The sequence below is a fragment of the Talpa occidentalis genome, unplaced genomic scaffold, assembly GCF_014898055.3.
Source record: "Talpa occidentalis isolate TD23 unplaced genomic scaffold, MPIMG_talOcc4v2.1 talOcc4.8, whole genome shotgun sequence".
Lineage (NCBI taxonomy): Eukaryota > Metazoa > Chordata > Mammalia > Eulipotyphla > Talpidae > Talpa > Talpa occidentalis.
In genome coordinates, this window is record NW_023605194.1 from 24,525,465 (window position 1) to 24,544,599 (window position 19,135).

Consider the following 19,135-nt stretch of genomic DNA (forward strand, 5'->3'; position numbering starts at 1 on the left):
CCATTCCCACTTAGCTGAGAGTGCTTGACACTTAGAGGTGTGCGTAATAAATAGTTGTCGAATGAATAAAATGAGCAGTGGAATGACCTGAAATCTTTTTTAGAAATATCACTGGCAGTGATTTGCAGAGATGATTGCAGGCAGTAAGGACTGGGATCTGGGGGTGATGGTATGCTTCCTGCAGAAGTGTGAGTGAGCAGCAGGGGTGTGGTAGTGACACCACACTCCCAAGGGCAAGTGGTTAATGTGAGTTGTGTCAAGGATAGTGTAAGGGGCAGGACCGGACACAATGCAGGTTTTCTGATCCCATGCAGATCGGGTAAAGGAGGAGTCAGAGTCCTCAGTAGTTTTGCAGGTTTTTTATTTGGGGTTCACCAGGCATATGGCAGGCAGGGGTGCTGGCTGGGGGGCTGGGAGGCTGGCAGGCCTCCCAGCCCCCAGCAAGTCCTCACTCTATCTGGGCTCTCTAGCGTTCGTTCTGCTGCTTCTCGGCTTCTCTTTTGGTTCTGCTGCTGCTGGCTGGGGCTGCTGGCGTCCCCCCCGTGACGCCGCCCTTAAAAGCACAGTCTTAGCTCAGCTGAATCCCATCTACCTATGCCCACACCCTATTCCAGGTGCCCACCATCAGGCATGCATTCAGGACAAGGATCCATCATCTATCCTGATGGCGGAAGGGCAGAAAAGCCTGATATTTTCTTTACCCTACAGTCCACCCCCTCAGGGTTTTCTGCCATACAGTCTATACATACATATACAATTTTCTAAGCAAACAAACAATGCAGCCATGGCCCACAAAAGCAAATACATCAAATATAACAAAATACAATATAACAAAATACAACAGAACACAAATAAGTCCAGGCAGGGCACCAACCAAGTGCAAAAGACAATTATTGGTACCAGCAGATGAGCCACCAAATCTGCTGCCGAAGGCACTGCTCATACGAGGGAGGGGAAATCACACACGGCATCTGCTATAACACACCAGGAGCCGTCAGGCTTCCTGGCCTTCTCTGGCTGTAGTCTCGGCTACAAGGCACACACAGCATCCACCCCCAGGATGCACTAGCTCTGGGATTGGCAATTTTATTCTGTTGGGGGTAATCGCCAACCCTCAGGGTTTCTGTCTGCAGTCGCTCCAACACTCGGCCTTCATGGCCACCCATGCGACTCACAGACCCCTGCTCTCAAGCCAACCCACTGCACAAGCACATGGGTTGGGGATCCAAACTTTGCATTTGGCTTGGGCTCCACCCCAAGCCACATTCCCCACCCGTCCCACAAGGACGGGCTCCTCAGCTCCTCACCCTCACTCAAGAATGAGCAGGGCATCACCCATAGGTGATTTTACGAGACTCACAGGGCTTCAGCATACCCAGGCTGCTTAACAGCCACTTTAGGGCTTCTCAACTTAGCATCAGTACCAGTTTTTGCCACCTTAGTTGGCTTTTCTCCTCCACCTGGCCACTGGGCATACACAGGCTGCTTTTGGCCATCTAGGCCCACTGGCCACCCCCAGATTCTCAAAAAATAAACATAACCTGCTAAGGTCCTCCGCCTTCTGGCGGGATTGTCAGTCCAAAATCATCAGTTCATCAGTCTATCAGTCCATTGGCCTCTCCCTGCTTCAGCAATGGCCTGCTGCCTCAGGGGTCATTGGCTGGTCCTTTCCGGTGTCGTTGGCTGGTCCTATCCGGTGTCGTTGGCTGGTCCTTTCCAGTGTCTTTGGCTGGTCCTTTCGGGCGTCTCCTTCACGCCAGGTCTCATCCTGTAGCTCGTGGACGTATCCATCTTCTATACCGCCATGGTGCCTCCAGCGTCGTCACAGGCAAAGTCTGTTCTCCTTAGTCCCTCCAGGTCTTCGGAGGGCTCCAATACCCGTCTGCATGGATCCTGCCGACTACGCCAATTGTAAGGGGCAGGACCGGACACAATGCAGGTTTTCTGATCCCATGCAGATCGGGTAAAGGAGGAGTCAGAGTCCTCAGTAGTTTTGCAGGTTTTTTATTTGGGGTTCACCAGGCATATGGCAGGCAGGGGTGCTGGCTGGGGGCTGGGAGGCTGGCAGGCCTCCCAGCCCCCAGCAAGTCCTCACTCTATCTGGGCTCTCTAGCGTTCGTTCTGCTGCTTCTCGGCTTCTCTTTTGGTTCTGCTGCTGCTGGCTGGGGCTGCTGGCGTCCCCCCCGTGACGCCGCCCTTAAAAGCACAGTCTTAGCTCAGCTGAATCCCATCTACCTATGCCCACACCCTATTCCAGGTGCCCACCATCAGGCATGCATTCAGGACAAGGATCCATCATCTATCCTGATGGCGGAAGGGCAGAAAAGCCTGATATTTTCTTTACCCTACAGATAGGGAGTAAGCAGGCCCCAGTGACTGATTAGTTTTGGGGAACAAGAAGAGGGGAGCAGGGAGTTTGATTGTCTGGGCTTTCTGGCCTGTATGATGGGGGTAAAGGAAAAGCTGGGTTTGCTTTGGGACATGGTGGGTTGAAGATGCTAAGGATCATGCAGGTGAAGATGTCTAGTAGGCAATTAAGTCTGGAGTTCAAAAGCCAATTCTCTCTAGATTACAGGTGTGAAGGTGGATTTTTGTTGTTGTACAGTCTCACTGTGCCTATTAGTTTTGCAAATGAGAGGAACATATGGTTTCCAAGTTTTTAAATGGGCGGGTTTACCTCAGCTGATCCACATTCTTTGTCGGAGCAGCCTGCCAGGACCCCACCCGCGCCTCCTCCAGAGCCCGCCCGTTAGCACAATTGGAAACAGTTGGCCCTAAGATGATTGCTCTGTTCTCTCACTTTATTCTTCCAGTGAGTATGTTTTTGTTGAATCCCCTTGAAACTCAGCAGCCAACTCTGCGTCTTAGCCAGGGGGTGAGTTCTCCGCAGTGACTCTTCTTGGCTTGCTCCTTCTGAAAACGGACTCCACCCAGAATGTTCAGAGCCGAGCTTCTGAACTGAGCCTGTTTTGTTAAGGGCTCAGTAGCTGCTAATCCTGACTGGGCTCTTCCCAGTCGGCCTGCTGCACCAGGCTGCTTTCCTTGGATCTGTTTGAACATAGCAATGATCCAGCAACTCTGCGACCTCCAGCAGATGCCTTCACCACTCTTGTCCTCAGTTTCCACTTTGATGCAATGGGACAAAGGTATCTGTCCTTCCAGCCTGTGGGGATAATAAATTAAAAGCACTGTTCTAGGGCCTCCCTGGTGGCGCATTGGTTAAAGACAGCGCTATCAAGCTATTGCCAGCCATCGCAGCACTAGTTCAATCCCTGGGCGGCCAAGGAGCTGACCCACATGGCACAGCAGACCTCTCCTGTCTCACCCAGTGCCCCCTCAACCATGTATTTCAGCCGGTCTGTCTGTTACGCTTCCCAATCTGTCTCTGGTGAATCCTTTCACCCCCACATCTCTGGCTTACATCCCAGTTCTTGTATGCATAAATAAATAGATCTTTTTTTTAAAAAAAAAAAACCACTTTTCCAGAACTTTCAGATATGATTTTTAAACAGGAGCACCTCAGGTGCAAAGGGTTACACATCTGAAAAAAGCACGTTGGCTTGCTTTTTTCAACTGGCTATATAGCAAATCCTCCTAGAGAGGTTTCCTGAGTGCTGGTTCATCATTCTGGTGGGAGGGCAGGGGAAAGGGTGCCAACGGGTGGAATTAAGCCAGAACATGTGGTGACCGAGTGGGAGTATGAGTTCTGATGACTGGTGAGGTAGAGAGGTGTGAGGTCAGGCAACCTGTGACAGCCGAGAATCATGAGAGAACAAAGTTAAGAGGAAAGAGATCAGGTTGGAAGTTCTGACTGGAGCTGAGGCCCTTCACATGACAGCAAGTTCTTGTAGAAGTGCTTCTCGGTAGAAGTTCACTCTCCAAAGCTAAGGGGAATCTGGTTGCCCCAAACCACGGGGAACAGGGCATTAGAGATTGTCCCCTCACTGAATGCATCTCAGCTGCGGTATCGGTTGATAAGGCTAAAGACCATCTATCTGTGCATGAATCTTTTTTGCATTTGGGGTTGTACAAAAAGGAAATATGGAATTAAACTGAAGGACAAAATCAGAAAATACAACCAAAATGAAGAGGATGGACTATGAAAGGGAAATTTAGAAAAAAGGGTAGATTTATTTTTAATTAGGATCAAAGTGAAAGTCCATTTAAATGAACTTACCTTTATTTAAGTTGGTGTACACGGCCACCACCGCAGGTCACCTCAGGATTCCTGTAGCCCTCTAGCAAGAATCGAGGGCTTTTATCAGTCAGAACCTAGGGGTTGGGAGTAGAGGGAGGAAATCTCCCAGCACCCCTGCAGGCAGAAGCAGGAATCTGCAAAACTGCATGGGTAGCAGGTCTTGTCCTTGTGTCTGGCTCTGTGGTGCAGGAGAGGGCACCTCCAGGCTGTGGCCTGCCCGCGGGCTCTGTTGTAGGGCAGCACGCCACGTAGCAGCTGAGAACACCCGACAGCGCCTGGAGATGGGACTTGAGTTCCAGCTCTTCCACTAACTTGCCTCAGTGCCTTACTTCCTTCTCTGAAAATGAAAAAAGTGATCACTGGGTGTCTACCATAGTGTGTCCACCTAGGACTCATGTCCAGGTGGTGTGCAGGGGTGTCATTTCATTGTTCCCTGTGACTGTGGGGACCAGAGGCTGCTGAAATAGTTCCATCGTTGATGGGGTGGGGAGAGGGAATGAAGTGGGTAGTTGTGTTTAAGCAAATACAGCTCTGTGTCCCTTATAGACTCAGTGATGGGGCGGTCACACATGGGGGCTCCCTCTTACCATTCCTTAAGTGTTTCTATACACTTGATGGTATCCATAGTGAGATACAGCATGAAGAGACTCCATCGTGCCATGTGCATCTTCAGAGATAAAAAATCCATTTGATACCAGTAAGCTGACTTCAGCAGGCTTGAAGGGAAACCTGAGTACTTTTGTAAGAAAGGGGCCACTCACTTATCTGAGAGAGAGAGAGAGAGAGAGAGAGAGAGAGAGAGAGAGAGAGAGACTGAGAGACTGACCATCCGTCATCCATGTGTCTGTGTTTTAGTGGATGAAGGCATAGAAAACTGGCATTAGGGGAAGGGAGAGGTTCTGTGAGTAAATGCTCTTAATTTTTGCTGTGCCCCACCTCATTCCAAAAAGGATTTGTGGTAACTTGCAAAAATACCTAGAATTTCAACAAGATAAATATAAACGAAGGATATAAAAGAGCAATAGCTTAGACTTATAATACATGCATAAGAGTCTGAATGATGTAAAATCTGGCTGGGACAATAGGAGCATGTGCAGTCCCAGACTCCGGTTTCACTGGGCACGGATCTTCCTGGAGACCCAGGACAGCAAGGCCTTCTCCTTTCAGTGTTGAATTTCTTTCTTTCTCTCTCTCTCTCTTTTTTTTTTTTTTTTTTTTGTGTGTGTATGTATTGATTTTAATGCTCCATCAGCCATAGCATTTGTTAAGAATTACCCAGAACAATAATCCGACTGGGAGACTTGATGTCACCAGTATTGGGTGGCTACTTGTCAGAGGTTCCTCTCAGCTGCCCCTTCTCACGTGCAGCCACTGGCCCCCCAACCCCATTACTGGGAGGTGCAGGGTCTCCTATTTCCCCTCCGCTCTCCCCCTCCCCTCAGGGTCTCCTCCCAGCCCTCTCCTTTCCCTTCCCTTTTCTCGTTCCTCCTTCCTTCTCTCAGCCCACCTGCCTTCCAGTCCCCCAGCCTTTCCCTGCCTCCTCCCTCCCCCCAACATTCCTTCCAGGGGAGATTCTCCCTCCTAGGAGCCCCACTTGCTCCCTGGGCAGAGTTCCTCTAAGCACCAGTGCGGTCTCTTGACTGAGTACTGCACTGTTTGGATGTGATTCCTGGGTATTCAGGGAGCAGTGAGGCTGTCTTGCTGTAGAACCAGGTGTTCCAATACCAGTGCCCTCGAGAAGGGATGGTCCTTGATGAGGTTGCTTAGTGTAAGGGCAGGATGGACACTGAGCAGGTTTTCTAATCCAGCAGACCGGGTAAAGGAGGAGTCAGAGTCCTCAGTGGTTTTTGCAGGTTTTTATTGGGATGACCAGGTACACGGCAGGCAGGAGTGCTGGGGGGCCGGAAGGCTGGCAGGCCTCCCAGCCCCCAGCAAGTCTTCGCTCTATCTGGGTTCACCGGTGATCTCTGCTTCTCTCTCGGCTTCTGCTACTTCTTTCTCGGCTTCTCTTTCGGCTTCTGCTGCTGCTGGCATCCCCATGACGCCACCCTTAAAAGGCCAGTCTCTCAGCCCAGGTGTACCCACTCCAGGTGCCCGCCATCAGGCATGCACTCAGGATCACAGGGTTCCCTCATCTATCCTGATGGCGGGAGGGCAGAAAAGCCTGATACCTTTTACCTTACCCTACACTTAGGAAGTGTGTTTCTGTCCTTAGCTGGTAAAGTGTGTTTTAAGAGAAATGTTTAAATTTGTCACTCCTATTCTCATCTTTGTTTTTTTTCTTTTCTCTCTCTTAAAATTACACTGTTCTTAGTATATATTCTTCCAACTTCCACGCAGTGAAGAGGGAATCAGATGGGGCTCCTGGGGATCTCGCTGGCTTGGAGAACGAGAGGCAGATTTATAAAAGCGTCTTGGAAGGTGGAGACATTCCTCTCCAGGGCCTGAGTGGGCTCAAGCGACCCTCCAGCTCGGCCTCCACTAAAGGTAACTGGGCAAGGCTGCAGGCCTCTGGCCCGCACACCTGTGGTCGTGGTGCCGGCAGCAGGTGAGCCTCGAGCACCTGGGACAAGTTCTGCCTTGTCAGACCCCAAGCAGGCCTTTGAGTCCTCTTCTGACCCCCTCTAGTTTCTCACCGGCCATTTTTCTTTCTCGTATTTATAGTTTCCCTTCCTTTGAATCCCACCCTTGCTCTCCCTGAAGCGTCTCTTCTCTCTTTTTGTTCTGAACTCCTTTTCTTAGAAATTAGCTGAGCTGTAGCCTTTCCTAACTCTAGCAGGGTGGCCATTTTTTTCGTTGCATCTTTGCACCTGCTTTGCAGCACAGATTATTTTGCTTCTGGACATCAACTGGAAATTTTTTTTTAAAAAGCCCTTATGACAAACGAGCATGTTACCCCTCCTTTTTTTTTTTTTTTAAGCAGCTTTTGGCTTTAACCTAATGGGTCTATTTATTTTATTCTGCATGCTTTCCAGTGGATCGTAAAGGTGGGAATGCTCACATGATTTCTTCATCTTCAGTCCATAGCCGAACGGTTAACACTAGCAATGCATTAGGCCCTGTGTGTAAGCACAAGAAACCCCTGTCCGCTGCGAAAGCCTGCATTTCGGAAATCCTTCCCTCCAAATTCAAACCCAGGCTCTCTGCGCCCAGTGCTCTTTTGCAGGAACAGAAGAGTGTTCTGTTGCCATCAGAGAAGGCTCAGAGCTGTGAGAACCTGTGTGTTTCCTCTTCTCTGAACGATGCCAAGAGAGGTCTGCCCCGCCAGGTAGGGGGGAGCATCGAGAACCTGCTCATGCGCTCCCGGCGGGATTATGACAGCAAGTCGAGCAGCACCATGAGCCTGCAAGAGTACGGCAGCAGCGCCAGGCGGCCCTGCCCGCTCTCGAGAAAGGTTGGCATCCAGTTCTCCATGTTCTACCGGGACATGCACCAGATCAACCGAGCTGGCCTCTTCCCGGGATCTGTCACCTCCTCCAGTGTGCGCGATCTGGCTTCCCACTTTGAAAGGAGCGGCCTGGCGTTGGCCAGGGGTGACCTGGGCCCCAGCCAGGAGGGCTCGGAACACATCCCCAAGCACACCGTCTCCTCCCGCATCACAGCTTTTGAGCAGTTGATTCAGCGGTCCCGGTCCATGCCATCCCTGGACCTTTCCGGGAGGCTGAGCAAGTCCCCCATGCCGGTGTTGGCCCGGAGCGGCCTGAGCGCAGCCCGCTCGGCTGAGTCCCTCCTCGAGTCGACCAAGCTGCAGCCCAGGGAGATGGATAGGATGAACCCCCGGGGGGTCTACGCCTCCCCCTCGTGCAGCAATATCGTGGACCCCTCCTTGGGCCTCAGGGGCCTCATGCACTCTGAGCCCCTCTCTACCTGCTCTGACGACCTTGACCGCTGTTCAACCCTCTCCAGTGACAGCAGAGAGGGCAGCAGTGGCAGTGTCCACGGAGACTTCCCCAAACACCGCCTCAACAAGTGCAAGGGTACCTGCCCGGCTTCATACACCCGCTTCACCACCATCCGCAAGCATGAGCAGCAGCAGAGCCCCCGGCAGCCTGACTGGCGCCTGGATTCCAGAGGGGACAAGAGCACACTCCTCAGGAACATCTACCTAATGAGCCCCCTCCCTTTCCGGTTGAAAAAGCCCCTCCAGCACCAGTCCAGACAGCCTGCCACTGGCGACTTCTCAGGCCCCCCGGAGGGCCAGAAGCCAGACCTCCCCAGTCAGCCCCACCAGGACGAGCCCGGCTCTCGGGGGAAACCCTCAGTTCCCAAACGCCTGTCCTCCCGACACACCATGGCCAGGCTGAGCCGGATCTCAGAACCCCCTCAGCAGAGACCCGAGGTCCCCGAGGACTGCTTGAGGGCCTTTAATAATGGGAACTCTGTGCCGTTCACAGACCACGGCCTGGACAGGAACAACAACCCACAAAGTGAACTGGGAACGACCCTCGGAGGTGGCATTTTGTGTATTTGCCCAGTCTCACCTCACCTGTCTCTCCACTTTGCTTGCTTTGTCCCCTCCTCCTGTGTGCCCTTGGTGCTCATTTTCTGGTCCGTCCTTTGTTTTCTGTTTGTTTGGCTTGGCAATTAATCACGGCTCGTAGTGGCTGCTCTTCTTTAAAAACAAACCCCCATGTCATTTAGACTAACCACCAAACTCTGTTTCGAAAGAAAAATTGGCCGTTTAGCTCATCTGAGAAATTTGTTCATTTGAACTCTTGATCCCTTTGCGGTTTGCACCAATCCCAACTCACCCGTGGTTTTTTGAGAGGCAGCCTCTCTCGGTGGCCCTGTGTGTGTGTGATGTACGATGTGTCCCTGTGAGAACCTGCACGCCTCTGAGTAGGGGTACTTTCCAAAGAAGGTCTCGCTCTCTCTCAGACTTGCCTTCAGATTAATTTTCTTTGTATCAAACTAGTTCAAGAGTAAACCCAAAAGGCGGGATGGGGGATTTGGGTGTTTTTGCTTTTGTTTTTTTTTCCAGAATTTGATTATTGATCATTAGTCAATGACTATAAAAACATGAATGACAATGGATAAGAGGTGAAATCTTTTCCCAGTCTCATGTCCCACTACATCTTTGCCTGTTTTAATTCTACTTTGTTGTTTTGAAGATTCAGAATCACCAAGGCATTTTATACCAGCTGATTATTTGGAATCCACAGAAGAATTTATTCGAAGACGTCATGATGATAAAGAGGTAAATGCCATCTTTAAAAGCTCTTAACTCTTGTGCCAATAAAAACATGAAGGAAGTAGACATTCTAGACAGATCAGAGAGGTGACGTGGCCATGCAATTAGAAGCAAAGATTGGTGTTTTCGCAAGTGACTTTCCACATGATCTAGGCTCAGTCTCTCCTCTTTCAGTCCACTTTTCCAAAAAGTAGGACTGATTTCCCCACAGGCACTGCACTCTCAATGCCAAATGCACCTGGTACCATTGCAGGGGAGTTTTGGAAAGAGGTTGCCCGTCCCTGAATTTAGTGCCTCAGAAGTGGGAGCCTGCAGTTTGCTTCACTCTCCTCCTTCCTCCACCTGGGGGGGGAGAGGGAGGTTGATATTCTCTAGGGAAATACACCTCATGTCTCTCCAGTACTGTCCACCCCTCTGTTGGCACAAAGTACCGTTCAAATTAGGAAGGTTGCAGTTAGAGAAAGAGGAGAATATAAAATAATAATGACCATGATACATTTTATAAAACAACTTGAGGAAAAGAAAAATTCCAGTAAAGGTTGGGTTAACCACCGCCAAGAACTTCAGGACTTGCACCGTCTCTCCCCAGTGTGTACTGCAGTGATGTTACTAATGGGAAGAAGCTCAGGCTCATGGGGACTTAGGAAGAGGTACTTCTGCTGTCTTCTCAATGGGCAAAAGCACAAGCTTCTGTTGTGACACAGCATTCTTGGGAGGCATGTTTTTGGACTATGCATTCCCAGGAGAAAGTACCCAGACTGCAATATCCATTTTCCTATAATGAATTACGAGGTAGAAGAATATCTTTGAAGCTGATGATGGGGCAGGGAGGCTTCATGGGTACACACCTCTGTCCTTTTCCCTGTAAAATCTGAAGCCTTATGTTACTCTGTTGAGTGGCTCCACAGTCCACATGTATTTACCTTAAGGATTTGAGTTAGGCTGACTTTGAGGACAGCTGGATGGTAATAAGCATCCTGGCCAGATAGTGACACTACAAAAAAAGACCAGGGCTCGCCCCCTCTCCAGGTACCTGCACACAGTCTTCAATAAGACACCTGCACCTATCTGGAAAGAAACCAGAGAAAGCAGAATTTACAGAGTTTTATTTAATAGCAAATTGAAAAACTCACAGTGAGTGTCCATCAAGCCACAGAACAGATTCACTTCATCATTGTCACAGAGACAGATACAAGATTCCCAGCTATGTAAGGGTTCCTGTGGTAGGAGGTGACATGATACTTAGGGGTTTAAACTGGTTAGTACCCAGTGAGGAAAGTTTTGGGATAGACTCCTCGCCTACTACATGGGTGGCCTGTTTTACTTCGATGGTCCAGCAATTGATAGATTTATGGTGCATTCAGAAAATAAGTAGATTGTTTCCTGAATCACACTGACTCACTGATCCTTAAAAATGTGTGTCTTTTCCATGGTTTGTGGCTGCAGTGGTGAAGGATGGATTTCTTGAGGTCTGATTCAAGCACTAGGCTGAACCACTTCCACTGATAGTATTTATCCTTCATCAGAGCACAGACAGAGCGTCAGTCTTTCCCATTGTAACGGAACAACACACACTTCCCAGCTAATGGGGTGACAGTTCTGGCATTTTTCTCTGCAAATGTTTTATTATTACCATTGATGATAATGACATGTCAGAAAATGAGACCATGTCGGTCAGTCCTGGGAGGGCAGCTGAGTGGTCATCTAGCCAATCCCCTTGATCTTATCCAGGAAATGATTGCAACAGGGTAGTGGCTTGCCCAGGCCACCTAACAAGATAACTTATACCAGCGGCAGAGCTGGCAACCTGGGCTCCAGACTCCTGATCCAGTGCCCTTTATGTGACACTGTGTTTTGCAAAGCACTTTCTTATGTCTCCTCATTTTAACTTCACAACAACTTACCTGAGCACTGGAAATCCCACAACTGTCTGGTGAGTTGTTACTTTGTTATTTGTAGACTCTGGGGGGAAAAATGGAACAATCATGAGCACCTTGGGCTAGCTGTCCCTTGAGGCATTTAATTGCCTGCTGGAAGAAGACTAATGCTTTATTGAGAATGCTAAGAATTACCTGTTCTAATTAATGCTTTCCTACAAAGAATGCTAATCCCAGAAATGTGCGGTTGGTATGGGGTAGGAAAACTTGTTAAAACTTGATTCCAAGGGTCATTTTAAAAGACAGTGAGGCTAGTTGGTAAAATACAACATTATTTACTTGTTATTAAAGGTCTTTTAGGGAATAACTATTTTAAAATAACTGTTTACTTAATTAAGGAGAGACTAACTCTTCTGAACCTGGTATCACTGTTCAGAGTTTATTTTTCATATTTATATTATACATCATTCCGTTAAACCCAGCTTCATTTCACCTAATGAATACATATTGATAAGTAAAAAAGGAACTGATGTTCTCTGTTAATCACATAAATGACTTTTGATGCATCTTCCTGAAAATCCTTAAGGCCAGAGGAAGAGCTGGCTGCCTCAGAGGGAACGGTGCCTTGTTTTCTGAGATCAGCTTCTCTGCCCTCCTGAGCACATTAGCGTAACAGACATAAAAACACAAATATGACCCAGTTACCGTAAACCCCACAAAGTCAAGGCTCATCGGGGGCTTACAGGCCTGATTTGGGCAGGAGGCCTCAGCCACCTGTGGGCCCAGCATGGGAATACACTGTGGGGACTCCTCACTGCCCAAGCGAGTGAGGTAAAACTAGCACCTAGGCCTCTCCCCGCTCCCAGCATGCATGTGTATGTTCTGATGCCCCTGGGCCTCCTGGCCTTTGCTGCCATGTGTCAGGAGGCAGGAGTCTTTTGACTGAGCCAGGGGACAACCTGCAGCTAGTGGAACTGTGTGGAACGCCTCCCTCCCCATGTCCCAGCTTCCCCGTTTTCTCCCTCCCACACAGGCTCGGGAGGGTGGTGACAGCGGAAACTATACTTGTGGCCATAAAGCCCCTTCCACATATGACCCTTGACATTTCCTCCCTGTTGACCCAGCACCTTTTTCCTTAGTGATTTTTGTTGGCAGTTTTGCAATACCCTGTACCAGATGATTCACTGCCCATTTTATGCAATTTCATGGCAGAAACTTTTAGCGGACCAGAGACGGCTTAAGCGCGAGCAAGAAGAGGCCGATATTGCAGCTCGACGCCACACGGGCGTCATTCCGACACACCATCAGTTTATCACTAATGAGCGCTTTGGGGACCTCCTCAATATAGACGATACAGCCAAAAGGAAATCTGGGTCAGAGGTCTGTTTTGGTCGCCTCAATCTGCTGCTTGACCCAAAGCAATATTTGCTTCCCTCAGCACTGCCCTCTGTAGGCCAAATTAGTCTTCCAAGCAGCATCTGTCACTCTGGCTTCCCTTAGGCTTGCTTTGGCTCCTCTGTGGCTGGTTGGTGGACATGATTCCATTGTGCCCTGTGCTCTGTAAGCTCAAGCATGCCTGGCTGTGGGACCGGGGCCTGCTGGCGCATACCCCTATGCATGCTCGGCGCATCGGCTGCCTTCATGAATCCAGTGCCCTACGTTCTGCATTTTATCATGACACCATGTTGCCTGTGCATTCTGCTTAGAAACCTCATACCTTAGTCCGTGTGCACTGTAGCTATGGCATGGGCAATTCTAAGATTCCTCTTTAAAGAGATGGTTTAGTGAACTATTGTAAAAGTTAGCTAGCGATGCTTTATTTAAACCAATTACACAGGCCCTGAGATTTAGGACACTCATTTTTTTTTTTTTTTTGAAGGTAAGAAATAGGTGTTTTTTTAATGATTACCACCATAGAGATAGCTAACATTTCCACTTTTTTTCTTTTCCTACCACCATGCCTTATTCCCCTTTGACCTCTCTCTCCCCATTTGCTCTTTTTTTTTTTTTTGACTCCATCAAGCACAAAGCTCTTTATTTTATTTTGTTTTTTTAAATTTTTTACATCATTCTTTTTTTTTTTAATATTAAATTTTATTTTTATATTCCCCCATACAATTGCAAACGCCCCATTCTGACCCCAATCCTTCCCCTCCCACCCCCCACCCCCCAAAAAGTGTCTCTGGTTCATAGTTTTTTGTTGATTTTGATTTTCACTTTCTTATATTCATTTTCCTGGTCCCTTATTTAAGTTTTCTAGATTCCTGCTATGAGTGAGACCATCTTTAGGACACTCATTTTGAGATATCAGAGAGCAATACTGCCAGTGGGGATTGTGCAAGGAGTTGAGTGAAATGCTCACTGGTACAGAAGCTTCACTGAAGAATTGTGAAACAGAGTTTTACAGCTAGGATAAGACCATGGAGGGTAGAACTCTCTGGGAAACATTTCATTTGCCATTTAATTTTGACATTTCTCAGCTGAGATTACGAAACCTTAATATTCTAAAAGGAACGAAGAAGCACAAACCTTTGAAGTGATTTATCCAGGCCTTGGCTTCCTGCACTAAGGTCAGCATGTTGAAATTCTTGTGCTGGCCCCGTGCTAAATCTTGCATCAGTGTTTATTTTACCACGTGACCCTTAAGTAGCCCTGCTGAAGATTAACGCCTTTCAGGGAAACTGTGAGTGTCTGGGACTTGGAGTGTCTGGGAGAGTCTGGGGCTAGGAGTGTGACACCTGAGTGTCTTATATATAATATTTGAGGATCATAGTAGATTCATATTTGTGTTTCTGTCTTTTGAGTGACAGAGGCACTGCTAGATATTCATCAAAAGAACATAACAAAAAAATGTAATGAGGGAGAGGCAGAAGTTAGCAAGTGTTGCCCAGTTGCCTGGGAAAGACAGCCTCTCATCCCTCTGCATCCCAGCTCTTCCTCATACCTGCCCTATGGTGAAGGCCTGGATTATCTTCATTCTCAGGCCTGCCTACTTTAGAGTAATGGCGAAGATGGGGATAGGAAGCTGAAAGGCTCTCAAAGGCTATCCACTCACCTGTACAGATAAACATTAAACAAAAATGCAGCTCGGGCAAGATAACCACGGGCAGAGGCAGATGAGCTCCGCCTGCCCCGCCTCCTAGAGCAGTGACTCTAAAGCTGGCGCGATGGTCACCATCTCCCAGGGACCTGGGTTTTGTGCAGAATTTCAGATTCTGGGGTAGCCTGTGGATTTGCATTTCAGAGCAGTCCCCAGGTTCCATGATTCCAGTTTAGGCACCACTTTAAGATTCGCTGCCCTAGATGTTAACTGACAGGGGAGAAAACAGAGACCAACAAGTCCTAGGTGTACCGGGTTGTGTAGACACACTCAAGCCCCATTCAGTAGAATTTAGTGACCACAAATTCTGTGTGAGACCCTGTGGGGAGGTGGAAACAGAACCAGACAACACCCTCAGGACCTGGTAGTCTAGAAACAGCGGGGACTCTGTCCTATGGTTAGTACCACGGATCCGGGGGAGCCAGTGAAGAGAAAGCTAGACTTGAACTCCAGGAGACAAAGAACTATCAAGAGGGAGAAGATGCTTTGTATAGGTGGTGATGGCTCACATAGTGGGTAAATCAGTGGAGTCAGTGTTTCTAAGCCTTGAATAATGTGAAGATTCTCTTCAATATTGACCTAAACCAGTTGATAAGTTAAACTGCAATTTATAAATACAGTTACAGTGATTGATAAGTGATATTGTCTTACTTGAACTCAGTTACCGCACCAAGGGTGAATATGGTGCTGTTTGGGCATAAAGCTCGCCAGCTGGCTGTCATGGGGTAACTACCACTTTTTTATTGGAGTCACTGAAACATTTGTCCTTAAAATTTTGGTCATTTGACCTTCTCTTGTGAACTCATCATTTATCATTACCCCATATCTGTGCTCTTCTTAATTTGCCTACAACTATTAAAATAAGCTCTTTGGTCACAAACAGACTCAAATGCAGCATTGACATTGTATGGCATTGAGGCATTTAGTGGGCCTCTCGTATGCATGTGGATGGATGGATGCATAGACAGGCAGATAGATGGAAGCAACAACATAAAAATGCAAAAATAAAAAATTCATGGCCCTGCAGAAGGACCCTAGAAGACCCCAGTTTGAGGAGCCTGGAGATATGGGCATATCCCTGAGGGATTAAGATTTAAAACTAACCTCGATGAAGCTTTTAAATACCTTTTTTTTCTTGCCTAGAGTCTCCTATTTTCTCCCTCCACTTTGTTCATACCCTCAAATATTGAATGGCAAGTGTGTGATTTAATTTTCATCACATTGTCTCTCTAGACCAGGAAGTCACAGCAGTTAAAGAAATTGGCGCTGATTGTGGCTGGCGGGGCTGAATTATATACTGGCCACCATTAACAGCTTGCTTACATAATTTCTGCCCTTCCTTTAAAAATCAACAACAACAAAGTAGTTAAAATAACTACTTCCATGGTGGAGAGGAAAGGTATGCAAATAAATATGTTAAGGAAAGGTGAACTTAATTGCTGGAGTTAGAGGTGAAGAAATTCCAAAGAGGGCGGCTTAGATAAAGTATAGCAAATAGAGTTGCCTGACTGGAACAGGAAAAGTGTAACATGAGATTAAAAATAGTTAGTAAGGTATGAGTGGGGAGAAATTACCGAAAGGCCTTAACCCATGTCAGGAATTGAGATTTGATCTGAGGGACAGTTGAGAGCCTCAGCCAACTTCAAAGCAAGGAAGTGATGTGACGGAAGTATTTGAGGAATGTTGTTTGTGCTCCTGAGTGACAGTAGATTAAAGTGAAGAGAACAAGAAGTCTCACAAAGGAAGCTTTGTGCTTGTAGACACCATAGCTCAGACCTAAGCAGGGTTGTGTAAAGACGTCTTGTTTTAAAAGCAGACTGATGAAGAAGTGGGAACCCCAGCTGAGGATGGTTTTTTCCAGGTCTTGGGGTCTGATGGGCGGGGGCTACCCAACAGGAATGGAAGCCATTGGAGAAAAAGTGGGCTCAGGCTTTTTCATGATCTCACAAACCGTGAGAAATACATGAGTTGAAGATGATGTGAGAGGTGAATTAGGGTTTCCTCATAATTTCAGTCAGGAATATAGAAGGTGTTCCCTAGAGAGTGAGACAGCAAATAAGGAATGTCTTGGGACTCATGGTCAACTCTGGTTTTCCTTAATAACCATGGTCAGCTTTGGGGAACTAACTGTGGAACTTTTCTAACCATCTCTTCTAGCCCTCCTTAGGGAGTCTCATGCATGACATAGTTGACCAAACATCCGTTCAGTGTTATGCTAAGGACAGACAGTGGAATTTTGCCCAGATTTCTACAGCAGAACGAACTGGTTAGAGTGAATTTTTCTGCTTTGCTCTCTGGAAATGTGTGAAACTGTGTCCTTTTCATTGTACGTGAATCTTGAGTTTAATTTACCGTTGCTTCTTGTGTTTAGATGAGACCTGCCAGAGCCAAATTTGACTTTAAAGCTCAGACGCTAAAGTAAGTACCGCCAGTCACCTTTGTCATTGTAACTGCCTCTTTGAAACACAGAAGTCAGCTTGAAGAGAAGAGTTGGAGAAATAACAATTTTTTTGTAAAAAAAGCATTTACTCTGTTATAAGTACCTTACAGTGCTACACAGCATATATATCACGTGTAGCCCTATGAGGATGGTACTGTTGTTAATAACCTTTGTACAAATGGGGGAAACTCAGGGTCTACAAGGTAAAAAATTGGCCCAAACTGATCAATGAGGCTGGGGATTCAACCCAGGCCTTCTTGGGCCAGAGAAGGGGCTCTTTCCACTGTGCTGTTTCTTGTATAGGAACTCAATTTGCTTGATTAAGTGGTGGCTAATATGGTCATATTCCACCATTCCATGGAAGGAGCCAAAAACAGCCTCTAGGAAGATAACTTCACCAGTTTTGTTACAATATCCCAAGAGATTGAAAGCCTTGTAAGAACCCACCCACAGGAGACCAACATTTCTCTAAATGTGTTCCTCACAGTGCCAGTTCTGTTAAATATTTCTCAAAAAGAGTGCCCCATTATACAAACAAGTCTGGGAATCACTGCTTTCTCTGTCTATACCCCCCGCCCTCCTTGAAAAGATAATTTGCCATGGGTATACTGATAGCTCTGGAAGGCTTACAATGAAGAAACCTGATTAACTTATTTAAGCCAGTGTTATCTGAATCCAGATGACCAGGAAACCTTTATGTTTTCCATGGAATGAAATTTGGGGAAATGCTACCCAAGATTGGGTGCTAAAAGGAAGTGTCACTTTATACCTAATTATGAAATAAATGGACTGTGAGTTTTGGTTGGCAGCAGTGGCCAGCAGCCTCCCTGTTACCCTGCTGGTGGGAGGCCTTACATATGATGATGACAGGGAGAGGTCCCCACCCTTGGGTGCTGGAAAGTGCGGTGTAGAGATGGCTCAGCTGTGATTCTGATCCCCTAACACAAGGAGTGATCAGACCAGGATTTCCAGAACCTAAGAACAACCCTGGTAAATTTATTCCAGTCCTTTAGCTCATAATAAGAGGTGATGGCACAATGTGCTGGGAAGATTAGGGCGCTAGAGTCAGAAATCCTGGTTTGAATCCTGAGTAAGCCCCATATTGTCTCTGTGACCACAGGCAAGTCACCAACCTCTCCCACCTCAAATTCTATTGTCTGTGAGATGGGCATAAAATGCCACCGCTAAGGTGATACTGGTATCACAATGTCACAAAAGTCAGCACTCCACCCTTCTTAATTACAGAAGTTCATTTTTACTTTAATCAAACATTTGCCTTTTCCTCTTTTTTTTGGTCTAAATTGAGAAAGGTTCATGCAACATTCACTGATAGTATTGTGATACTACATTCACCCATATTTCGTAGAAGAATCATAACTTTTGTTCTTTCTCGTGGCCCTGTCAAGTAGAACAGACAAGAAAGCTGATTAGGACAGAACTTGTCGCTATTCCTCTACATCGATTCAGGAGAGTCCTTTTCTCCTGAATCAGTGTTTTCATCATACCTTGCTGCCTTCAAAAAAAATTAACAAGATGTCTTATTAAATGGCAGATCTATAGAACCTGAATCCTTAAAACATTTTCAGTCACTGAGTTCAATTTTTCCCCCCATGATATGTTTCTCAAAAAAATGTTCTTTGAAAGCACGATTCAACAGTTAAACAAGTTTCTTTCCCACAAGACTTCTTCAAACCTCCACTCTGCTAACATAAGTGGTGACACTCCAGAAAAGATCTAGAGTAGATCATGTTATCATTTCTCAAAACTTTTTACCACCAGACCTTGTCATGTGGCCCTTTGGGGTGTGGGTATGATCCATAGTGTGGGGAAAAATACAGCCCCAGGCACCCCAGGGTACATCTCCTGTGGTCACAACTACAGACCTCTCATTCTCTGTGAACTGAGCTCGTCCTCCCTATCTCTCTGTCTCCCTATCTCTTTCTGATATCTCCCTGTCTCTGTATCTGCAAGCCACATGGGATATACAGATTGGAGTCTGCAGATCTCCAGCAAGGATGGATATGCTGAGGGTCTTGTTCATCCATGTGTCTGTGGTTGGGGTAGAATGAGTGGGGAGTTTCAGAACAACCCCAAGGAGGGTTGTGGCAAAAATTTGGCCAAAAACATTCCTTCTATAGAAACAAATGCCCCAGATCCCCTTTGTGGGCCTTGTTAGGATTAGAATCCTATCTACCAATGCCAGACCGACAAGGCTGCCTTTTATTTCACTCAGCACAGTGCTGACTTTGTGTAAAGTTTTCCAGATGTGCCCATTGTGCAACCAGCATCCCTCACGTACCATGGGACTTCTGGCACACTGCCAAGCAGG

At 47.1% G+C, this 19,135-nt stretch overlaps 1 protein-coding gene across 1 annotated transcript in view; it reads left to right on the forward strand.

Annotated features, from left to right (window-relative positions):
• Window positions 1-19,135, forward strand: part of LOC119234213 (sorbin and SH3 domain-containing protein 1-like) — a 57,796-nt gene that overhangs the window by 13,666 nt on the left and 24,995 nt on the right. The window contains exons 5-9 of the mRNA XM_054690407.1: window positions 6,513-6,685; window positions 7,174-8,649; window positions 9,310-9,395; window positions 12,479-12,646; window positions 16,738-16,784. Coding sequence (XP_054546382.1) covers window positions 6,513-6,685; window positions 7,174-8,649; window positions 9,310-9,395; window positions 12,479-12,646; window positions 16,738-16,784 — 1,950 coding nt within the window. The remainder of the gene's footprint in view (window positions 1-6,512; window positions 6,686-7,173; window positions 8,650-9,309; window positions 9,396-12,478; window positions 12,647-16,737; window positions 16,785-19,135) is intronic.